The sequence below is a fragment of the Ranitomeya imitator genome, chromosome 7 (genome assembly GCF_032444005.1).
Source record: "Ranitomeya imitator isolate aRanImi1 chromosome 7, aRanImi1.pri, whole genome shotgun sequence".
Classification (NCBI taxonomy): Eukaryota; Metazoa; Chordata; class Amphibia; order Anura; family Dendrobatidae; genus Ranitomeya; species Ranitomeya imitator.
The window spans coordinates 138,257,954-138,282,692 of record NC_091288.1 but is presented as its reverse complement, the minus strand read 5'-3'; the positions used below and the strand labels follow the sequence as shown (position 1 = coordinate 138,282,692).

The 24,739-nt window shown below is 42.1% G+C and overlaps 1 protein-coding gene across 1 annotated transcript in view; it reads right to left on the bottom strand.

Annotated features, from left to right (window-relative positions):
• Positions 1 to 1,139: 1,139 nt before the first annotated feature.
• The window catches only part of WDR75 (WD repeat domain 75), a 121,116-nt gene continuing 97,516 nt past the window's right edge, over positions 1,140 to 24,739 (bottom strand). Inside the window, exons 16-21 of the mRNA XM_069733844.1 lie at positions 15,942 to 16,037; positions 14,192 to 14,361; positions 10,442 to 10,501; positions 5,033 to 5,182; positions 4,445 to 4,536; positions 1,140 to 1,532 (exon numbers count right to left, since the gene is read on the bottom strand). Of these exons, the coding sequence (XP_069589945.1) occupies positions 1,328 to 1,532; positions 4,445 to 4,536; positions 5,033 to 5,182; positions 10,442 to 10,501; positions 14,192 to 14,361; positions 15,942 to 16,037 (773 nt within the window). The 3' untranslated portion in view covers positions 1,140 to 1,327. The remainder of the gene's footprint in view (positions 1,533 to 4,444; positions 4,537 to 5,032; positions 5,183 to 10,441; positions 10,502 to 14,191; positions 14,362 to 15,941; positions 16,038 to 24,739) is intronic.

The window sequence follows — 24,739 nt, the reverse complement described above, 5'->3', positions numbered from 1 at the left end:
TGGCGTAGAGAGAAAAAAGTAAAAACGCCAAAATTAAGTATTTTTGGTCACCGTGACATTGCATTAAAATGCAATAACAGGCGATCAAAAGAAGGTATGGTATCTGCATCAAAATGGTGTCATTAAAAATGTCAGCTCGACACTCAAACAGTAAGCCCTCAACCGACCCCAGATCACGAAAAATGGAGACGCTATGGGTATCAGAAAATGGCCCTTTTTTTTTTATTTAAACAAAGTCTGGATTTTTTTTCTCCATCACTTAAGACACCAAATATGTCTAGGTTCTTTTTAATCTATGAACTCGTAATGACCTGGGGAATCATAATGGCAGGTCAGTCTTAGCATTTAGTGAACTTAGTAAAAAAGTCAAACAAAAAAAAAAGTGTGGGATTGCACTTTGTTTGCAATTTCACCGCACTTGGAATATTTTTTTTTCCTGTTTTCTAGTACACGACATGGTAAAACCAAATTGTGTCATTCAAAAATACAACTCGTCCCGCAAAAAACAAACCCTCACACGGCTATATTGACGGAAAAATAAAAAGTTATGGCTCTTGGAAGAAAGGAAGCGAAAAACAAACGCAAAACCGAAAAAAAGCTTCAGGGGTTAAGAGGTGAACACAGCTGCTTCGTTCCCCATTTTGCTTTCGCATTAGATCTGCAAACACTAGTATTTTTAGTTCTATAATTTTTTATTGAATTTATATCTGCTTTTTAAGTTTTTATAATAGTATTATGCATTACTTCAATAAAATAACATGATATGCAGGTCATATGACCATGGACTGTTTTCTTCTGTGCTCCTCTTTAATTTGTGGTCTACTTATTCCTGCATTTTTGCTAGTTGTACCCCACCATTGTGGTATGTCCTGATGAAGAGGTATGATTAGCTCAAAACGCGCTGAGAAAACCACATCCATACTGCATCTGGCATCTTACCACATGTCGGATCCTTGACCGTATGGGTTTACATCCACTTCACCTCCAAGTCTGTACCTTCTGTGCTGACTGCTCACATTCCCAACACAGCCCCTTGACCAGAAACAAGCCCTCTCTTTTTCCTATAGCAATACTTCCAATTACCGTATTGGCAAGACTGTTTATCTGCAGATTACTGCTATAAAAGAAGGCAAGTACTCTTTCATCGAGAGGTTCCATTTAATGGAAGATTCAAGTAAACCACAGTCAAAAAAAAAAGTCACACAAAATAATTTACATAGTGAGATGGTTAAAACAACTAAAATAAAAAATAATGCGATTTACTTTGAAATTTGAAGGAATTTTGCAATTATACAACATAAAAAAATATATTTAACATTAAAGTATTTTACAAAACTGACACCCAAGAAAAATCTCTTTTTTTTATTCTTCTTAGTTCTTTTTCTTCCGATTTTTGAAGTCTAAGAGGATTTGCATCAGAACAGGTGTTTAGTATAAGATCAAGACTTTTGGGAGCCTCATGAAGATCTTCATCAGAGTCGTCATCTGCTTTCTCACTATCCATGTCAATATCTGTGTTATCTTGCTCTGTACTGTATAAAAAGATAGCAATAACGTGTCACTTTTTTGGAAACTTGTACAAATTTCCTGCTAACGTCAAATGCAAAATATGCAAAAAGTGCAGTTTAAGTTTACAAAAAGTATTTTCCTATAAATGGCATTTCTGGAAAATCCATGTTAATATATTAGAACAGATTTGTTTGTAATTCCATTAGCAAAAAAACAAAAGAAAAGACAGTACCCCAGGCACTACAGAAGAAAAATTTAGTCAGAATAGAAATGTTTTATGGCATTCATGATGAACCATTCTAGTGACATACAGCAGATCAGATACAATTAGGTTAGATTCCCATTTCTCTTTTTAATCCTGGCAGAAGGGTGGGCACCAAACTTGTTCAGAAACCTATCTGACATTGCAGTATATAACCAATTACACAAATATAGCTATATAATACCAGGCCCCGCACATTGGCATCTATGGCGTCCTCTTTGGAGGAAACGTAAGCCAATGCAAACCCCCAGAAACACCAGTAACCTCACTGGGACGGATGTCAAATGAAATATGAATTACATACTGAAATTTATCTATGAGCACAATAAAAAAAGCAAACTAGTTAACCCCTTCATGACCACCAGAACATCTTTTCCTGATCTAGGATATAAGTGAATAGCATGCAGCTGTCAGCTGTACACTATGGCCAACATCCTGCTGCGTCAGCCATGATTGGTGTTGGCACAGACCATGGCCATTTAACTCCCTAAATGCTTCTAATGACAGCAGCATCTAGATAGTTAACAGTGTGAGGGCTCCCTATTTAGCCCCAATGACACTCAGATTGTGATTGTGTGGTCCGGATAGTTGCCATGGCGTTCCAAGGCCAAGTCGTGGCCCTAGGGTCTGCCAGATATAGTGGCCTGCTCATTTTAGTGGGAAAAACAATTTTTCATTCCCGTCATTCCATATGAAACAATTCCTGAAAAACACCAGAATAGTTAAACTACCCAACAGCAGTTTTGGATATGTTGAAGGGTGTGGTTTTTAACCCCTTAACGACCAGAGGTATTTTTGGTTTTGCATTTTCATTTTCTGCTCCCCTTCTTCCCAGAGCCATAACTATTTTTTGGTCAATATGGCCATGTGAGGGCTTGTATTTTGCGGGACAAGTTGTACTTTTGAACGACACCATTTGTTTTACCATATCGTGTACTGGAAAACGGGAAAAAATTTCCAAGTGCGGTGAAATTGCAGGAAAAAAGTGCAATCCACAATTGTTTGTTTTGCCTTTTTACTAGGTTCATGACCTGGAGAATCATAATGGCAGGTCAGTTTTAGCATTTATAGACACCAAACACGTCTAGGTTCATTTTTATCTAAGTGGTGAAAAAAAATTCCAAAGTTTGTTAAAAAAAAAAATTGTGCCGTTTTCCGATACCCGTAGCATCTCCATTTTTCGTTTTCTCGGGTTGGGTGAGGGATTATTTTTTGAGTGACGAGCTGAAGTTTTTAATGACACCATTTTAGTGCACATACAAACTTTTGATCGCTTGTTGTTGCATTTTAATGCAATGTTACGGCGACCAAAACAACGTAATTCTGGAGTTTTCTTTTTTTTTCTCGCTACGCCGTTTAGTGATCGGGTTAATACTTTTTTTTTTTTTTTTTTATTGATCGGGCGATTCGGAACGCATCAATACTAACTATGTGTATGTCTGATTTATTTATATGGTTTTATTTTGAATGGGGCAAAAGGGGGGTGATTTGAACTTTTATTTTTATTTATTTATTTTTTTTAAACATTTTTTTCACTTTTGGCATGCTTCAATAGTCTCCATGGAAGACTAGAAGCTGCCATAACCCGATAGGCTATGCTACATACAGGCGATGCTTGGATCGCCTATATGTAGCAGATTGCTAGGGCAGCATGGTGGCTCAGTGGTTAGCAGTGCAGCCTTGCAGCGCTGGAACTCTTGGTACTCTGGTTTCCTCCAACATTCCAAAGACATACTGATAGGGAATTTAGATTGTGAGCCTCATCGGGGACAGCGATGATAATGTGTGCAAAACTGTAAAGAACGGCGGAATATGTTGGTGCTAAATAAAGAGATTATCATTATTGCTGACTTGCTATAAGAGCCGACCACCATAGCAAACTGGCAGTGACAACCCATCAGTAACTAACGGTCATGTGACACAGAAGCCGATGGGCAGGATTTCTGGCACGTTGCTGGAAGCGCGTGTTAAATGCTGCTGTCAGAGTTTGACACTGGCATTTAACGGGTTAACAGCCACAGGTGGTTCGCGATTACACCCTCGGCTGTTGCCAGCACATATCAGCTGTTCAAAACAGCTGACAGGTGCTGGAAAATATGTAGACTCACTGCCAGATCCCACATCAAAGGGAAGGTGTGTCAGACATCCGCGTACTATTATGCCTGATGTCAGAAAAGGGTCAAAATAGTATGACTTTTAGGGTTTATCCAATAAGTAGAGTTCCCCCAAAGTCACTTCAAAACGGAATAGCTCCCCAAAAAAGGTTTTGTAAATTTCCTTGAAAAAAATGGTGATAAATTTTAAACCTCCTTAGATATTAACATAATGAAAGGGCATTTTACAAATTATGCTGATGTAAAGTAGACATAAGGTAAATGTTATTACCTGTGTTGTGTGGTATGACTAACATGATTAAAAAGGCATAAACATTCATTGGTCATTTTTTAACATTTTGTAAAATTTCTGATATTTTATTAAATAAAACAAAACCTTAATTTATCATCATAAAGTACAACGAGTCACAAAACCACAGTCACGGAATCACGGGGATCCGATGAAGCGTTCCATTGTTCTTGCCTCAAAGTGACATTAATCAGTTTTGAAAAATTTGCCCTGGTCACTACGGAATAAACTATAAGACAATATTGAAGCTGGAATTTAGAAAAGGCTTACCATTTGTGATGTTGAGAGATCAGTAATGAAACGACAAATAAGGAACACAAGATGGCTGCAGGCGGTAACACGTGCGCTGGAGTGTGAAGAAGCTAAACAAAGAAGAGCAATGTAAGTAATCTGCTAAGTTTCCATCACACATAGTCATTTGTCCACATCTTAAATGCAGAAACAATTCATATCGGCAAGATCTCATTCACACATCCCTGTTAAAACACGTACGTGAAAAAATGGTACCGTGACATCAGTGTTTTCGATCTGTAGCTGTTTCTACCACCCATGTGTTATCAGTATCTTTCACAGATGGAAAAATAAGTGACAAATCTGTGTTTCTTCTGCAATGTTAAATACAGAAAGCACACGCCATCCGTGTGCTGTATGCCTTTTTTCACAGATCCAAAAACAACACGTACATGTCTTCGTGATATTTGCATGCACACACGGTCAATGAAAGTACTTGGAAATGTGAATAGCACCATAGATTATAAAGGGTACTTGCTGTATCTGTGACAATATCGGATACCAGACCTATGTGTGAATGAGGCCCAATATATACTCGGGGCTTGATAAACGGAAAGCAATACATACCTCTCTAACAGCGACATTTTCTCGAGTTTTGCAACCCACTGAAGCAGATTTTTCCAGTTGTATGTCTACCGTCGACTCCATCTGCTTTTGTTGCCGTTTTTTCTCCAACATGAAGAAAGGTGTAAAAGGTAAACTTTCCTCTGGTGCCAACTGAAGACAAAAAACAAAACAAAACTGTAATATTAAACATGTTCTGATATTCGTGAACAACGTACCAGTTGTTCATTAATCGAGGAGAATTATGACGGATGAGCAAACTGCTAAGCTGTACTAAATAAAAACCATCAATGTCTGATTTTGCTCTTCTCAGACTAGACTGAATTATGCCATCATAGATACTTGATGGCTGAGCACACAGGGATTTGTTTTAGGATGGGTTCAAAACCTCAAATGGAGCCACTTACAATTGTGGTGCCAACTGAGTCAATTTGGACACTGTCTGGTCTTTTGTTCTGATGTCAAAACTCAGAACTAACAGAACAACCAGACGCACACAACATGAGACTTGGTCAGGCGGATGGCTAGCACAACAAGCAAGGCCTGCTCCCTTATCTTTAACTGTAGGGAAAGACTTGGTCAGGGAGGTGGCTTGATCAGGAGGATGGCTAGCACAAGAAAGCTCTGACCCTGATCTGTGAATGAAGGGAACGAGACTTGGTCAGGGAGATGGCTTGGTCAGGAGGATGGCTAGCACAAGAAAGCTCTGACCCCTGATGTGAGACTGAAGGGAACAAGACATTGTCAGGGAGGTGGCTTGGTCAGGAGGATGGCTGGCACAAAAAAGGTCTGACCCTGATCTGTGAATGAAGGGAACGAGACTTGGTCAGGGAGATGGCTTGGTCAGGAGGATGGCTAGCACAAGAAAGCTCTGACCCCTGATGTGAGCCTGAAGGGAATGAGACTTGGTCAGGGAGATGGCTTGGTCAGGAGGATGGCTAGCACAAGAAAGCTCTGACCCCTGATGTGAGTCTGAAGGGAACTAGACTTGGTCAGGGAGGTGGCTTGGTCAGGAGGATGGCTAGCACAAGAAAGCTCTGACCCCTGATGTGAGACTGAAGGGAACAAGACATTGTCAGGGAGGTGGCTTGGTCAGGAGGATGGCTGGCACAAAAAAGGTCTGACCCTGATCTGTGAATGAAGGGAACGAGACTTGGTCAGGGAGATGGCTTGGTCAGGAGGATGGCTAGCACAAGAAAGCTCTGACCCCTGATGTGAGCCTGAAGGGAACTAGACTTGGTCAGGGAGGTGGCTTGGTCAGGAGGATGGCTAGCACAAGAAAGCTCTGACCCCTGATGTGAGACTGAAGGGAACAAGACATTGTCAGGGAGGTGGCTTGGTCAGGAGGATGGCTGGCACAAAAAAGGTCTGACCCTGATCTGTGAATGAAGGGAACGAGACTTGGTCAGGGAGATGGCTTGGTCAGGAGGATGGCTAGCACAAGAAAGCTCTGACCCCTGATGTGAGCCTGAAGGGAACGAGACTTGGTCAGGGAGATGGCTTGGTCAGGAGGATGGCTAGCACAAGAAAGCTCTGACCCCTGATGTGAGCCTGAAGGGAACTAGACTTGGTCAGGGAGGTGGCTTGGTCAGGAGGATGGCTAGCACAAGAAAGCTCTGACCCCTGATGTGAGACTGAAGGGAACAAGACATTGTCAGGGAGGTGGCTTGGTCAGGAGGATGGCTGGCACAAAAAAGGTCTGACCCTGATCTGTGAATGAAGGGAACGAGACTTGGTCAGGGAGATGGCTTGGTCAGGAGGATGGCTAGCACAAGAAAGCTCTGACCCCTGATGTGAGCCTGAAGGGAACTAGACTTGGTCAGGGAGGTGGCTTGGTCAGGAGGAAGGCTGGCAGAAGAAAGGTCTGACCCTGATCTGTGACTGAAGGGAAGGAGACTTGGTCAGGGAGGTGGCTAGGAAAAAAAGCAAAGAGCAAGACAGGCCCCCTGATCTGTGACACAGCATCCTGGAATCAGAGCTTTCTGGAGCAGCATCTCCATTACAGTGAGTAGTTTTAACCCCTTCATGACACATGCTGTACATCTATGGACTGAATCGCAAAGGCTCAATCAGAGCAGCGGTGAGATCAAAAGTGGGTGTCAAAGCTATAAAAGACACTTCAATGCCCACAATATTTTATAGTACTGATCGTGTGCATTTAACCCCTCTGATGCCACTGTCCTTAGAGACAGCGACATCGATCGGCATAGCAGAAGGAGGGAGCTCCCTCTCTGCACAGATTAGCACAACGCGATTGCGATCATATTGTGCCGATGCACTAAATGGTGACCCCTCTAAATATGGTTGAGGGCTCACGATGGCCTGTAAGCACCTGCTAAGAGCAGGAGCGGACACGCCACCTGTCTGATTCACTGATCTAATGGCCTGCAATACAAAAGCAATGCAGAGTATTATATCAGCAATCAGGCCAGGGAATGTTGATGTCCTATACTAGGAAATAATAAAAAAAAAAGTTAAAGTTTTTAATTACTAAAATATATAATTTGAAAAAAATGGAAAAATATCAAGTAAATAGAGATTTAGATTTTTTAAAAAAAAGTACACATTTATTATCGTTGTGTCAAGAACAACCCGACCTATAAAACTCCTTCAGTGAAGGCAGTAAAAAATAAAAGTGGCAAAAAACTATGCTTTTTCATCATGCGGCTGAACAAAAAGTAGAATAAAACTGAATAAAAAAAGTAGAATGTACAAAATGGTATCATTGAACATGTCATCTTGCCCCGCAAAAAACAAGCTACCATAAAGCTCAATCAGTGGAGAAATAATAAAAAAAAAATATAGCACTCAGAATAAAGTGATGCACAATTCTTTTTTCTATGACAGTTATGTAAAAGCGCCAAAAGCAAAAAAAATTATATAAAATGTGTTATCGCTGTTAGGCTACGTTCACATTTGCGTTGTTGGGCGCAGCGTCGGCAACGCGACGCAACCAACGCCGCATGTACACAACGCAGCGTTTCGCGACGCATGCGTTGTCATGAGATCCTACAGATCAGGAATTTCGGCGCAGGGAAAACGCTACAAGTAGAGTACTCTGCGCCCTGTCTTGTGCGTCTATATGACGCATGCGTCGGAAAACGCAGTACAACGCATACCGGCGCATGTCCATACGCCCCCCATGGTAAAGATAGGGGCGCATGACGCATGCGTCGACGACGCTGCGCCCAACGACGCAAATGTGAACGTAGCCTAATCGTACTGACCCAAAGAATAAAATTGCCTTATCTTTTTACCATATGGTGAATGACAAAGAAAAAATTTTTCCTGAATTACGTTTTTTTTTCATCCTTCCTGTCAAAGATCAGAATAGAAAGTGATTAAAAAAAAAAGTTATGTGAATGAAAATGGTGCCAATGAAAAAGTAATCCTGTCCTACAACAAACAAGCCCTCACATGACTATCAGAAGAAATATGGAAACATTATAGCTCTCAAAACATGGCGATGCAAAAATTTTGTTTTGCAAAAAAGCATTATTTAGTGTGTGATAGAATGAAAACATAAAAAAAAAAACCACGATATAAATCTGGCATCGACCTGAAGAATTACGTTGTCTAATCACTTATACCGCAAGAGGAACATTGTAAAAAATAAATAAAACCAATTCATCATCTGCTGATTTTTTCATTCTGACTCCCAAAGAACGCAGTAAGGCTCAGCGCACATTTATCCTGCGCTCGGCACGGAGCGCTTACTCCGGGGTCTCTGTGATAAGCAAATCAGATTCCTATAATGAGGCAGATAGACGCACTGTGGTCTTTATAGGAGTGCTTAAAAATGACTTGTCCACAGTTTTGTGCACTTCTGAAAAGAAGGAAGCCACTGAAGAAGCCTGACGGAGCCCAGAGTAACTCTGCTGCAGCATTATTGTGAATGGATCCCTCAGGGCTTTATCGGAATCACATTGTTTGGAAATTGAAATGGAAACCCCAAAGTAAGTGCTCAGCGTAGAGCGACGGATAAATGTTATGTAAAATGTTCACAATAAAAGCCTCAACTCAATCCACAAAAAAAGCAAATCTCCACTCAGGTCATCTGCAAATTGAAATATAGGGGGCTTCAATGTTATTGTTAGCACAAAGACTCTGGAAAAGCACTATGGCTCCCCCAAACCTCAAAAGAAACAAGCAAATTTTGAGCTCCCAAATCCAAATGCCCCCCTTCTTCTGAACAGTCATCATCCATGTTTAGAATTTCTGTTTCTGAGAGTGCGCTAAATTTACAGGGTTCATGTCTCCAGAAGCATGAACTGGGCAAAAAGTATGGACAGAACAACATACTGGTCACTACAACGGCAGATTTGCAAATTTTCACTAAGTAACATCAACTGCGGCTTGTTTCAGGCAAACATGGGGGTCAAAATTGTCACTATACCTGTAGATAAATTTCCAAACTAGGTCACTCAAGGGGGGAGTTACTGCACTTCGACACTTAGGGGCTCTGTATATGGAGTCTGCAGACTATTCTAGGAAAATCTGCACTCCAGGAGGCAAATAGCGCTCCGTCCCTCCCAGACTCACTGTGCAGCTAAGCAGTACTGTACAGCCACATATGGGGTATTTCTACATTCAGCAGAAATTGTGGGACAAATTTTGGTGCCATTTTTACCCATTTGACAATATAAAATTTGGGGATAAAACAATTTTTTTTGTGTGGTAAAAATGTAATTCTTCATCACCCATTTATATCAAATTCTCCGACACATCTTTGGTGTCAATATTTGTAAAATGGAGTGTCAGAATCACAGATTGTGGTTGTATCGTGAGGAAGAAGCTTGATAACTTCAAAATGCACCAATAAAACCGCATTTCTTTTACCTCTTGCGTGTCCTAGATCCCTTTCTGCAAAAAACTCTTAATATAACATAACAGCATTCTTCTGATTTTGCGACCAGTGGATCTGCAGTAGCCGACTTCCCCATGGTGTAGGTACACTACCCTAATAGGCGAGCAGCACTCCCTACTTATATACTGGTGGTTGGTTAAACCCTATTGCACTGATCTCCTCCCCAGCTCTTGCTGAATGATGAAATTGGTATCTGATCTGCAGGCAGGATATTATAGAGCAGGAGGAGCAGATACATAGATCAATCTTATGTGGGAGAAGTCTCAGTAAACCTTGTTTTTAGTCAATGTTCTTATGCATAAGTGTGCAGTGGGCTGAAAGTCTTTCTTGGGTCAATCATGGAGTGGGACCACCCACTGGCCTCGAGTGCATGTAAACACCAAGGATTTCAGTGAATAAAAAAAAAGTTAGAACACATTTTCCCAACAAAACAAATTTATATCATTCTGCTCAGGTTCTCTTTGCCTTCTCTATACCTAGATGCCCACACATCAGACTGCATGTATAAGATGACACTTCTTAAACCTAAAAAGATCAACACATACCTGTTTGCCTAAAGGTATTAACTTCTTCTCTGGAGTTTTTGTACTAAATGTCATCAGATCCTGAAAGAATAAAGACCATTATGTTTATAGACAAGAGTACAGTTTGCTCCCCGAAAACAAATTATTAAAATAGTAAATGCACGATTCATCAAAACTGGAGTTAACCATGCCAGCCTTGATGAGGGGGATGGACTGGAGTGCAGGGTGCAAAGGAAGCAGACCATTGTGCGCTCCGAAGACGCTCGTAATCAGTATAGATGATCAATAAAGTATTGTGAAAGCCAAATAGCAGGATACTTGAAACAAAGCAGCTTTATTTACAATGGGACATACTGCAAAGATAAACGGCAGCGTTAAAGACGCAATAAAAATACATAGAAAAAAAATGCACTCAAAAGTACCATGAAAAACGCAAGTAACCAAATGTCTAGTAGGTGCAGAAATGCTGCACAAAATCTGCAACTTAAGAAAGTGAATCCTAGATTTAGCAGAAGAGTTTTTTTTAAGAGGTGACTGACATTTATATTGATGGAAATTTGGCTTTATTCATAACATCAGTCTTACCAAATACTCATCGTGGGAACATAGCCTTATACAGGCTGTTCAGAGAGGAAAACTACCCCTAACAATGAATGAAAAATGCATATAAAAAGGCTCAATATGACAGAAGTAACGCTGGGAACAATAAAAAAAAAAAAAAAAAAAAAAAGACTAATCCTGCAATGTGATTTCTACTTTAAACAGCTCACAGAAAAATGAAATATACATTAAATAAAAAATATGATATATTTCAAGAAGATCCATTCCTAAAAAAAAAACTTAAAAAAAAAACATGAATTACTTAAAGGGAACCAGTCACCCCCCAAATCGAAGGTGAGCTAAGCCCACTGGCATCAGGGGCTTATTTACAGCATTCTGTAGATGCTGACCCTAACCCTATAATTGTTTTTGCATCGCTTTATTCGGAGAGCTATAACTTTTTTATTTTTCTGCTGGTCATGCTGTATGGAGGCTTTTTTTTTTGCGGGACAAGATGACGTTTTCAGCGGTACCATGGTTATTTATATCTGTCTTTTTGATCGCGTGTTATTCCACTTTTTGTCCGCCGGTATGATAATAAAGCGTTATTTTTTGCTTCGTTTTTTATTTTTTTGCAGTGTTCACTGAAGGGGTTAACTAGTGGGATAGTTTTATAGAGCGGGTCGTTGCGGACGTGGCGATACCAAATGTGTACTTTTATTGTGTTTTTTTAATTTACATAAATAAATGGATTTATTGGGAAATTTTTAATTTTTTTTTCTTTTTTTCCTGTACATCCTATTTTTTTTTTCACTTTCTAACATTGTCCCAGGGTGGGACATCACTATATTAGATCAGATCGCTGATCTGACACTTTGCATAGCACTGTGTCAGATCAGCGATCTGACAGGCAGTGCAGGAGGCTTTTCGGCGCCTGCTCTGAGCAGAGGCTGGGAAGCCACCTCACTTCAGGACCCGGAAGGAGCCCCGTGGCTATCTTGGATCTGGGGACTCCTTCCATAACACCGCGATCGAATCGCGTTGTTTCGGTGGCAGAGCGCAGGGAGCCCCCATCCCTGCGCGATGCCCCTCTATGTCGCTGTCACTACTGACAGCGGCATCGGAGGGGTTAATGCCCATGAACGGCGCTAGCACTGATTGTAGGCATTGCTGCAGGGTGTCAGCTGTCATGTACAGCTGACACCCCGCGCGATCGTGCCGCCGTACTAGTACTGCGGTTTGTGGGAACTCAGTTCCCGCAGAGCAGTACTAGTACGGCGCATGTCGGGAAGGGGTTAAAGGAAGTCCTATTATAAATTAGCAGTCAAGGATTACGATAACACATTTAAAAGGTATTTTCCCACAAAGAAAGTTCATTTTAAATCAATACATCTTAGAATAAGAATTTCCAAAATTTGATGTGTGTAAATAAAATGTTCCTGTGCTGAGATAATCTTATACATGTGCCCCTGCTGTGTACTGTGAAATGGCCGTGTCTGACCGTGCAGGAACATGGTCTGATCATTACCCAGCTCCTGGGCAGTACACAGAAGATGTGTGTGTGTATATAATAATATACACACAGGGAACGGTTTTAGCTCACAGAAAGAATCAGCTGTGATCCCGGCAGTCCGGTCGGTATCATTTATTGCTTCCCCCCCGCCAGGAGCTGTGGTATGATCGGACCATGTTTCTGTACTGTCAGACCTGATGACAGGTTCACTTTAACCCTTTAATTAATTTAGAAAAAACTTTATTTTATGCTTTCCATGTTCTAATTTATTATTTCATTTGTGCATTTATTTAAATCGTTTCTAAAGCAATATAGCTGTACTATATATTTTATCCTATTTGTGCTTCAATTATTGAAAAGGTGCTGAGATTAATATGAGCTCAAGCCATCTTCCTTTCTAAAGGGGCTATTTGCATACTCAAAGTCCCAGAGCAGCAGTGCATGGCTTACAAGCCTCCTTATGCCGGGTTGGCACTCTCCATAGTGGGGAAGGTTCCATCTGATACTTGGAGAAGTAGGGGAATGCCAGAGTTCTTGGGTTCTCCATAAGATTTAAGGCTAGGTTCCCATTGCTTAAAGGGACCGCGCTAACGGACAGCGTTGCACGGCGAAATTAACGCCGTGCAACGCGTCCGTTAGCGCGCCCATTAACAGCAATGGGGACGCGCATCACTAGCGTGTGCCATTTTCGGCACGCGCTAGCGATGTGCCGGTGTTTTGTGGCGCGCCGTGGACGCTGCTTGCAGCGTCCGAGGCGCGCCCGCGGTCCGTTCCCCGCTCTCGCAGATCAGAGATCTGTGAGAGCGGGGACGTTTAACGCGACCCCTTTAAAACACATTGCGTTAGCGCAATCCGCTGGCGCTATGCGCTAAACGGATTGCACTAACGCAATCTGAACCTAGCCTTATGATACCTTATCACTTCTCGTCCTTTTGCTTAAGATCAAAGGAATCTTTCAAAAAAAGTGCCTTAGAGAGCGGCCCCCTGGTAGATGGCTACATTATGCCTTCTAGTTGGTACGCTGGACAGCCTATACAGTCATCCAGTGGAAAGTCTGGCCTTCCAGAGGACGGGGCTTGCACAGATTAAGAGCGTAACTTGCCGATAGTTGCCACTTGTGCATGCGCAGACACCATTTTGCTGGAGCAAAAGGCTTTCTGAAAATGGCACCACAAAAAGTTTTATTATACTAAAGTAATAATACTTAAAACTATATTGATTTGGAATCACTTTAAAGAGAACCTGTGATCAGGTGAAGAGTAGCCAGGATTTGCCCCAATGTTATTCCCACTACTCTCCCGAGTATTCCGTACAAACCCACAAAAACAGTTGCAAAGATGTGTGCCGTCTACTTAAGTGCTGATTTTTGTGCTCAATAGAAGGTGTCGCTCACAATGTAATAATGCAGAGCAGCCTATATACACGCACCGCTCCCTCAAAGGCGGCTGGAGGCCATGCCCACTTGGTGGGACAAAAAAATTGGCACTTGATGAAATTGCCCATATCACTAGAGCCATAAGGCAGATTTACATAAAAACAAGAATATGGAATCCTCGGGAGTAGTGAAAATAAAATGAGAAAACCTGGCGACACCTGACATGGAGACCGGTCCCCCGTAATCAGACTGGGATAGACAAATACATTTCAAGTTGTAGACTTTTCAAAACTGAATAAAGAACTAAAAAAACTAAACTTAGCTGCACTTTGGCTTTTGTTACCTGCTTTTCTGTGAGGAAATACAGCTGAGATTTACTTAACCACTTTTGGTTATTTGAATGGAAAACTTCCGGTAGATCTCTTGGCACAAACACAGCCCACTGCACAGTGCCCGGACAGATATTGGCATGCACATAAAGGGGTAGGGGGTCCGCAGGGTTGAAGATAAACACTGAAAAAAAAATGTATAGAATTAAAATCATGTTTTTAGAGCCATCAGAGGACATGAGCCAAAATCAATGTTAAAAAAGTGTTGTCCTAAGAAGAAATAAGGAATGAATAAAAGTGTCCTCCATTAGCACTCATTTACTGGTGGAGGTGGCGAAACACTGCAAACAGTGGTGAATATATAATAGCACGGACAGCATGAACCAGAGAGACCACAGACAGAGCAGTGACACAATGGGGAAAACACAGGTTATACTGCAGCATTACTCCGTCCTCTAAAACATGCTGCCTGCAGATTTGACTGCATTTTCATGGCGACAATAAAAGTAAAAATCTCCTGACCATTTCGAGTTCTTTCATATTTAACTTTGTAAAGAAAGAAAATTGCACCACTATATTTGTGAGTGGTCAGGGCTGGTTTCTTTACATGAACTCCCTTTTTAGCTTAAATGTTACAAAAGTAAAGATACTGAACTGACTGCGTTCAATGGGAATTTCAACCTGATTTATAGAACAAAAAGCACTTTACAATGTGTCAGTCCACAACCTAGTATAGCCTTTGGTGTTCCCCATAACACGTGCCCATTACCACATTGGACTAACAGCAACAGAACAGCAAGAAGATACTTGGTAAAGGGAATCGGTCATCAAGACCAGTGTCCCAACACACCCCAAGGCCAGATATATGGGCATACAAACTCAAGGACATCTTTATATCTTCTATCTAGAATTACATCAGCGCTCCAGGCATAACCGAGCACTTCCGGAACCCAGGAGATTCCCTCTAACATCAGGAGCCTGAAAATAAGACAATGAGTAATCGCCAAAGAGACCGGTGCTAGGCAGGGAAATAACCTGGAAGAACAGCACAGGAAGTGCCCCGTCACGCCCAGAGCACTTGACTCCCCAAATGCATAAAAATGAATAAAAAACAACAAAGATTTATTGGGAATACAGCAACAGATTGAAAGATAAATCCATGGACTCCTTTGATTCCAAGAGGTTTTCCCACTTTCAGAAAAAAGGACCCCACATGCTGTAGAATACCTAAAACAACAGGGCAGGCACTCCGCCCTCCACGGTTCCAGTGTCAGCACCCCATCACTGCTCGGGTCTTGGTGTTTGGCTGCAGCAGTCACTTCACATTGATTTTTAGTCATCGGTGATGTCCGCTGCCCAACACGGATCTCTGCTATACTGCAGTGATGTGAGCTGTCAATGTGACACCGCCACACCACGATCTGAGCAGTGGTGGGGAGCCAACGCTGGACCCACAGAGGCGGAGGAACTACTGCCCTGCGTTTTACACCAATTGGGCTACACTTTGCAGAAGGAAGAAAAAACCCTATAATACTGGCACAACATATGGAGAAGAGTGCAGCTTCGAGCAGTTCCACATTTATCTCCATGTCCAGGGTGATCGCCCACAGGCTTAAAACTATTCTTTTATTTTCAGGAACCCTTCCAATTATTTTTTTTATATATATTTTTTTATTTCTAATGGAATGGCAATATTATGGTGTGTGCGGCAGGTGAAGGTGCTTTGTGCATTGCAGAAGTGATTTTTGCTCCGTGTGCACTTACTGGCTGAACTTCCAGAAACAGAAGAAAATGCAGCGATATATTCTGAAAGCGCGTCGGGCTGCAGAACACCGGCATTAAGCTGAGCCTTCCATGTTACTGGGAAGATATAGAAGAAAAGTTAGAATTCAACAGTTTACACTGCAAACAACCAACTACATAATAATCTCTAAAATATATCATACTTAGAAAATACACTTTACTATAAAAGTCTCCAGGTTATGTGGCGCTTCTAGATTAGAATAGCACTATATATAACACTTCATTAGAGCCAGTAATTCAGGGCTTCAGGCTAGAACGTTTTTTCACAAGGACAGCCAAACCCCCGACTGTGAGCAGTAACTGAAAGCCAGCAGCTCCAGGGAGAAGTCCGGCTTATTTCCTCCGGTTGGGCACATTTCTAACACTATTAGCAGTATTATCTGACATGACAGACTGCCACTAACTATTACTATAAAAATGTAATTTGTAACAAAAACGCTGAGTAAAACATGCATGTTTTTTACATGCATTTTCCCTATTCATTTGACGGAGTAAAAAATACTGAAAGAATTGATGCAGATTTAAAACTGGAAGGATAAATGAGCAGCGTGTGCACGAGTCCAGGTATCACACTTCTCTTCCTGACGCAAGAAATTGCAGTGTTTGGGCGCAGAAATTTTATTACAATTCTACTTAACAAGCGCACATACCGTAACACACAGCGGGTGGTAATGATAGCGCCAGTGTGATACATGTTGCCAACATGCGCACATACCGTAACACAGCGGGTGGTAATGATAGCGCCAGTGTGATACATGTTGCCAACATGCGCACATACCGTAACACAGCGGGTGGTAAAGATAGCGCCAGTGTGATACATGTTGCCAACATGCGCACATACCGTAACACAGCGGTTGGTAATGATAGCGCCAGTGTGATACATGTTGCCAACATGCGCACATACCGTAACACAGCGGTTGGTAATGATAGCGCCAGTGTGATACATGTTGCCAACATGCGCACATACCGTAACACAGCGGTTGGTAATGATAGCGCCAGTGTGATACATGTTGCCAACATGCGCACATACCGTAACACAGCGGTTGGTAATGATAGCGCCAGTGTGATACATGTTGCCAACATGCGCACATACCGAACACACAGCGGGTGGTAATGATAGCGCCAGTGTGATACAGGTTGCCAACATGCGCACATACCGAACACACAGCGGGTGGTAATGATAGCGCCAGTGTGATACAGGTTGCCAACATGCGCACATACCGAACACACAGCGGGTGGTAATGATAGCGCCAGTGTGATACATGTTGCCAACATGCGCACATACCGTAACACACAGCGGGTGGTAATGATAGCGCCAGTGTGATACATGTTGCCAGTGGCTCAGGGCAGAATGAATCACATGGCAGGTTCCCTTAAAGGGTTTTTCACAAAAAAGCAGATTGCTAGGGGGTTTTAACTGCTAGAACCCCCAAGTAAAGCCGGGGTCACAGGACTGTAGAATCTCTCATCTGATAGAATTGGGTCAATAATGCCAATGACATGTCAGCATAGTGTGATCTGGAGCAGAGGAGAACAACATTTCTCCAGCTTCTCCATACTATGAGTCCGCAGTTATCAGACTGCACTCAGATGTAATCCGAGCGCAGTTTGATGTTTCCCATGCACTCATAGCCCTGAATGGGTGAGTGTTTTCTGATTTCAGAATGTTTTTTTTTTTTTTCAGACAGATTGTCAATAAAAAGAAAATTGGTCATGAGCACTGCCCTACTGAATAACACTGGTGTGAGCGCACTTGTCCGATATATACACTCGTGCAGCCCTGGCCTGATCGGGAGTGCTGTACAGTACATGCTTGTTCTCTGCTCTAGACCTCTTATGGTTCATAATCCAAAAAAGGGGCAAAACAATGATCCACGCTCTGCCATGTACAATACAGAAAACCGAAAAAAAATGGACACGAGCTAATTAACCCCTTCACCCCGAAGCCTGTTTTCAACTTCCTGACCAGGCCATTTTTTTCAATTCTGACCACTGTCCCTTTATGAGGTCATAACTCTGAAACGCTTCAACGGATCCTGGTGATTCTGAGACTTTTCTTGTGACATATTGTACTTTATGATACTGTAAAATTTCTTCGGTTTGACTTGCGTTTATTTGTGAAAAAAATGGAAATTTGGCGAAAATTTAGAAAATTTTGCAATTTTTAAACTTTTAGTTTTTATGCCCTTAAATTAGAGTCATATCATACAAACTAGTTAATTAACATTACCCACATGTCTGCTTTACATTACCACAACTTTGGAAACAATTTTTTTTGTTAGGAAGTTATAAGGGTTAAAAATTGACCAGAAATTTCTCATTTTTACAACAAAATTTGCAAAACCTTTTTTTTTTTTTTAGGGACCACCTCACACGAAGTGACTTTGAGGGGTCTATATGACAGAACATGCCCAAAACTGACACCATTCTAAAAACTTCACCAGTCAAGGTGCTCAAAACCATTCAAAAAGTTTATTAACCCTTCAGGTGCTTCACAGGAATTTTTGGAATGTTTAACCCCTTCCCGACCTGTGACACAGCGTATGCGTCATGAAAGTCGGTGCCAATCCGACCTGTGACGCATATGCTGTGTCACAGAAAGATCGCGTCCCTGCAGATCCGGTGAAAGGGTTAACTCCAATTTCACCCAGCCTGCAGGGACAGGGGGAGTGGTAGTTTAGCCCAGGGGGGGGTGGCTTCACCCCCCCCCCGTGGCTACGATCGCTCTGATTGGCTGTTAAAAGTGAAACTGCCAATCAGAGCGATTTGTAATATTTCACCTAAAAAACTGGTGAAATATTACAATCCAGCCATGGCCGATGCTGCAATATCATCGGCCATGGCTGGAAACACTAATGTGCCCCCACCCCACCGATCGCCCCCCCAGCCCCCCGATCTGTGGTCCGCTCCCCTCCGTCCTGTGCTCCGCTCCCCCGTCCTCCTGTCCGCTTCCCCCGTGCTCCAATCACACCCCCCGTGCTCCAATCAAACCCCCCCGCACTCAGATCCACCCCCCCGTGCTCCGATCCACCCCCCCGCACAGCGATCCCCCACCCCGTGCTCCAATCCACCCCATGTTCCGATCCACCCCCCCGTGCTCCGATCCACCCCCCCGTGCTCCGACCAGCCCCCCTCCGTGCCCTGATCTCTTCCCCCCTTATACTTACCTAGCCTCCCGGGGTCCGTCCGTCTTCTTTCCTGGGTGCCGCCATCTTCCAAAATGGCGGGCGCATGTGCAGTGCGCCCGCCGAATCTGCCGGCCGGCAGATTCGTTCCAAAGTGAGTTTTGATCACTCAGATATAGCCTATCTCAGTGATCAAAATAAAAAAAATAGTAAATGACCCCCCCCCCCCCCTTTGTCACCCCCATAGGTAGGGACATTAAAAAAAAATAAAGAATTTTTTTTTTTTTTTTGTTCCACTAATGTTGGGGTAGGGTGAGGGGTAGGGTTAGGGGTAGGGTTCGGTATGTGCACACGTATTCTGGTCCTCTGCGGATTTTTCCGCAGAGGATTTGATAAATCCGCAGTGCTAAACCGCTGTGGATTTATCGCGGATTTACCGCGGTTTTTCTGCGCATTTCACTGCGGTTTTACAACTGCGATTTTCTATTGAAGCAGTTGTAAAACCGCTGCGGAATCCGCAGAAAGAAGTGACATGCTGCGGAATGTAAACCGCTGCGTTTCCGTGCAGTTTTTCCGCAGCATGTGTACAGCGATTTTTGTTTCCCATAGGTTTACATTGAACTGTAAACTCATGGGAAACTGCTGCGGATCCGCAGCGTTTTCCGCAGTGTGTGCACATACCTTTAGAATTAGGCTATGTGCACACAGTGCGGATTTGGCTGCGGATCCGCAGCAGTGTTCCATCAGGTTTACAGTACCATGTAAACATATGGAAAACCAAATCCGCTGTGCCCATGGTGCGGAAAATACCGCGTGGAAACGCTGTGTTGTATTTTCCGCAGCATGTCAATTCTTTGTGCGGATTCCGCAGCGTTTTACACCTGTTCCTCAATAGGAATCCACAGGTGAAATCCGCACAAAAAACACTGGCAATCCGCGGAAAATCCGCAGGTAAAACGCAGTGCCTTTTACCCGCGGATTTTTAAAAAATGATGCTGAAAAATCTCACACGAATCCGCAACGTGGGCACATAGCCTTAGGGTTAGGGTTGGGTTGGAATTAGGGTTGTGGTTAGGGTTAGGAGTGTGTTGGGGTTAGGGTTGTGTTTAGGGGTGTGCTGGGGTTAGGGTTGTGATTAGGGTTATGGCTACAGTTGGGATTAGGGTTAGGGGTGTGTTGGGGTTAGTGGTGGAGTTAGAATTGAGAGGTTTCCACTGTTTAGGCACATCAGGGGGTCTCCAAACGCAACATGGCGTCACCATTGATTCCAGCCAATCTTGTATTCAAAAAGTCAAATGGTGCTCCCTCACTTCCGAGCCCCGACGTGTGCCCAAACAGTAGTTCACCCCCACATATGGGGTACCAGCATACTCAGGACAAACTGTGCAACAATTATTGGGGTCCAATTTCTCCTGTTAACCTTGAGAAAATAAAAAATTGCTTGCTAAAACATCATTTTTGAGGAAAGAAAAATGATTTTTTATTTTCACGGCTCTGCGTTGTAAACGTCTGTGAAGCACTTGGGGGTTAAAAGTGCTCACCACATATCTAGATAAGTTCCTTGGGGGGGTCTAGTTTCCAAAATGGGGTCACTTGTGGGGGGTTTCTACTGTTTAGGCACACCAGGGGCTCTGCAAACGCAACGTGACGTCCGCAGACCATTCCATCAAAGTCTGCATTTCAAAAGTCACTACTTCCCTTCTGAACCCCGACGTGTGCCCAAACAGTGGTTTACCCCCACACATGGGGTATCAGCTTACTCAGGAGAAACTGGACAACAACTTTTGTGGTCCAATATCTCCTGTAACCCTTGGGAAAAAAAAAAATTCTGGGCTAAAAAATTATTTTTGAGGAAAGAAAACGTATTTATTATTTTCACGGCTCTGCGTTATAAACTTCTGTGAAGCACTTGGGGGTTCAAAGTGCTCACCTCACACCTAGATAAGTTCCTTTCGGGGTCTAGTTTCCAAAATGGGTTCACTTGTGGGGGGTTTCTACTGTTTAGCCACATCAGGGGCTCTGCAAACGCAACGTGACGCCCACAGAGCATTCCATCAAAGTCTGCATTTCAAAACGTCACTACTTCACTTCCGAGCCCCAGCATGTGCCTAAACAGTGGTTTACCCCCACATATGGGGTATCAGCGTACTCCGGAGAAACTGGACAACAACTTTTGGGGACAAATTTCTCCTGTTACCCTTGGGAAAATAAAAAATTGTGGGCTAAAAAATCATTTTTGAGAAAATAATTTTTTTTTTTTTATTTTCATGGCTCTGCGTTATAAACTTCTGTGAAGCACTTGAGGGTTCAAAGTGCTCACCACACATCTAGATTAGTTCCTTTGGGGGTCTAGTTTCCAAAATGGGGTCATTTGTGGGGGATCTCCAATGTTTAGGCACACAGGGGCTCTCCAAACGCGACATGGTGTCCGCTAATGATTGGAGCTAATTTTCCATTTAAAAAGCCAAATGGCGTGCCTTCCCTTCTGAGCCCTGCCGTGCGCCCAAACAGTGGTTTACCCCCACATATGGGGTATCTGCGTACTCAGGACAAACTGGACAACATTTGTGGTCCAATTTCTCCTATTACCATTGGCAAAATAGGAAATTCCAGGCTAAAAAATCATTTTTAAGAAAAGAAAAATTATTTTTTATTTTCATGGCTCTGCATTATAAACTTCTGTGAAGCACCTGGGGGTTTAAAGTGCTCAATATGCATCTAGATAAGTTCCTTGGGGGGTCTAGTTTCCAAAATGGGGTCACTTGTGGGGGAGCTCCAATGCAAAGGAACACAGGGGCTCTCCAAACGCGACATGGTGTCCGCTAACAATTGGAGCTAATTTTCCATTCAAAAAGTCAAAAGGCGCGCCTTCCCTTCCGAGCCCTGCCGTGTGCCCAAACAGTGGTTTACCCCCACATATGAGGTATAGGCGTACTCGGGAGAAATTGCTCAACAAATTTTAGGATCCATTTTATCCTGTTGTCCATGTGAAAATGAAAAATTTGAGGCTAAAAGAATTTTTTTGTGAAAAAAAAGTACTTTTTCATTTTTACGGATCAATTTGTGAAGCACCTGGGGGTTTAAAGGGCTCACTAGGCATCTACATAAGTTCCTTGGGGCGTCTAGTTTCCAAAATGGGGTCACTTGTGGGGGAGCTCCAATTTTTAGGCACACGGGTGCTCTCCAAACGTGACATGGTGTCCACTAAAGAGTGCAGCCAATTTTTCATTCAAAAAGTCAAATGGCGCTCCTTCCCTTCCAAGCCCTGCCGTGCGCCCAAACAGTGGTTTACCCCCACATATGAGGTATCAGCATCCTCAGGACAAATTGGACAACAACTTTCGTTGTTCAGTTTCTCCTTTTACCATTGGGAAAATAAAAAAATTGTTGCTGAAAAATCATTTTTGGACTAAAAAGTTAAATGTTCATTTTTTCCTTCCATGTTGCTTCTGCTGCTGTGAAGCACCTGAAGGGTTAATAAAATTCTTGAATGTGGTTTTGTGCACCTTGAGGGGTGCAGTTTTGTAGAATGGTGTCACTTTTGGGTATTTTCAGCCATATAGACCCCTCAAACTGACTTCAAATGTGAGGTGGTCCCTAAAAAAAATGGTTTTGTAAATTTCGTTGTAAAAATTAGAAATCGCTGGTCAAATTTTAACCCTTATAACTTCCTAGCAAAAAAAAATTTTGTTTCCAAAATTGGGCTGATGTAGAGTAGACGTGTGGGAAATGTTATTTATTAACTATTTTGTGTCACATAACTCTCTGGTTTAACAGAATAAAAATTAAAAATGTGAAAATTGCGAAATTTTCGCCAAAGTTCCGTTTTTATCACAAATAAACGCAGAATTTATTGACCTAAATTTACCACTAACACGAAGCCCAATATGTCACGAAAAAACAATCTCAGAACCGCTAGGATCCATTGAAGCGTTCCCGAGTTATTACCTCATAAAGGGACACTGGTCAGAATTGCAAAAAACGGCAAGGTCTTTAAGGTCAAAATAGGCTGGGTCATGAAGGGGTTAAAAAAAATTGAACATAACTTTTTTTCACAAAATTTTAACTTCAGATCCAATTTGTTTTATTTTACCAACGGTAACAGGAGAAATTTGCACTTTGGCACTTTTTATGATTCAATCATTTGTTTGATACATTGAGCATGTGTGTATATATATATATATATATATATATATATATATATATATATATATATATATATATATATATATATATATATATATATATATATATATATATATATATATATATATATATATATATATATATATATCACTCTAGCTTCATGAATCAGGCCATTTTGACTTTTTGATAGAATTGTTTGATTCTCTGTTCTAGCCGTTCGTTATTATCCTGTGGTCTTTCTCAGTGTTATTCGTGTTTCCTGTTTCTCTGATGCAATACTAGGTTGTTCTTTATCACTTTCTTTGTTGCATCTACTACCAAATTTTTATTACGTGTTCTTAAAATATTTACAATTAAAGTTTATATTATGTTTAATTAGCTAGTGTCCATTTTTTCGGTTTTCTCTTATGGTCCATGCATAAACCTCAGTTAATTGCTTTTATATACTACTCGCATCCAAAAACATGCAAATGTCAGCAGAAAGCATGATCATACATCACATTTTACAGACAAAGTGGTCACACTATAACCACCCTCAGTCTTTCATGTAGAGTTTCTCTTTTAGCCAAAGTGCAGCTGCCTGACACCAGATAAAATAGAGCGCTCTCCCAGACTGTGTGATTTCGGGGAGCACCCCTTGCTCAAGCAGGTGAATACAGGTTACCTGTGGGGTTTACAACATGCGCACTATGTGACCACTTTAAAAAATAAATTCATTACATATCAACCTGTTACACCGCAGCATAGAAAGACATGCTTTAATTCACATATATGTAATAATTATATTCAGGTGATATTTGTGGCAATTTTTCGGGAAAATGATGTATGATCACCCTTTAATGTAACAATTGCATATATTTGATGGATACTAAGTACAGTATATAAAACAACTATACATTTCCTTACGCGAGCTCCAACTTCTTTCTTGAAGGACACAGTGAAGGCTCGTGGGGCGGGAGCTTTTTGGAAGCAGTAACTGAGTATTATTGAGGAGTTTTTCTAAATTCGGCCACGTTCCCGCAATGAGCTTTAGATGCATAAGATTTTCGGCAGCATTTCTAGACTTTAGTGAAGCACTTGCATTTTTCCATTGTTTCTCGTGGTTGTGTTGTGGTTTAAACAATGTTTGGTTTTTCACGCTCCCTGGAATTTGGCTTTGACCGTCACGTGCAGATCACTGTTTTGGATCCGTAGCCGCTGGGGAAATGCACTAAACACATGTGTGAGTTTTTATCTGCAGATTTTTTGCATTTAACGCAATTCTACTGGTAAAATCTGCAAATAAAACAACGCGTACCTGAAGGAGAAATTGACATGTTGTGGATTTGAAACCGTGGGCATGATTTTTCTAATCCCATCCACCCTGCTGGAACTGTAAGACACTATTTTTGATGCAGCAATGATGCAGAGTCAAAAACTCATCATGGCTACGTAGCCTTACTAATCAGAACCGGTCACCTCCCCAGAGCCTCCGAAACCGCCACCATA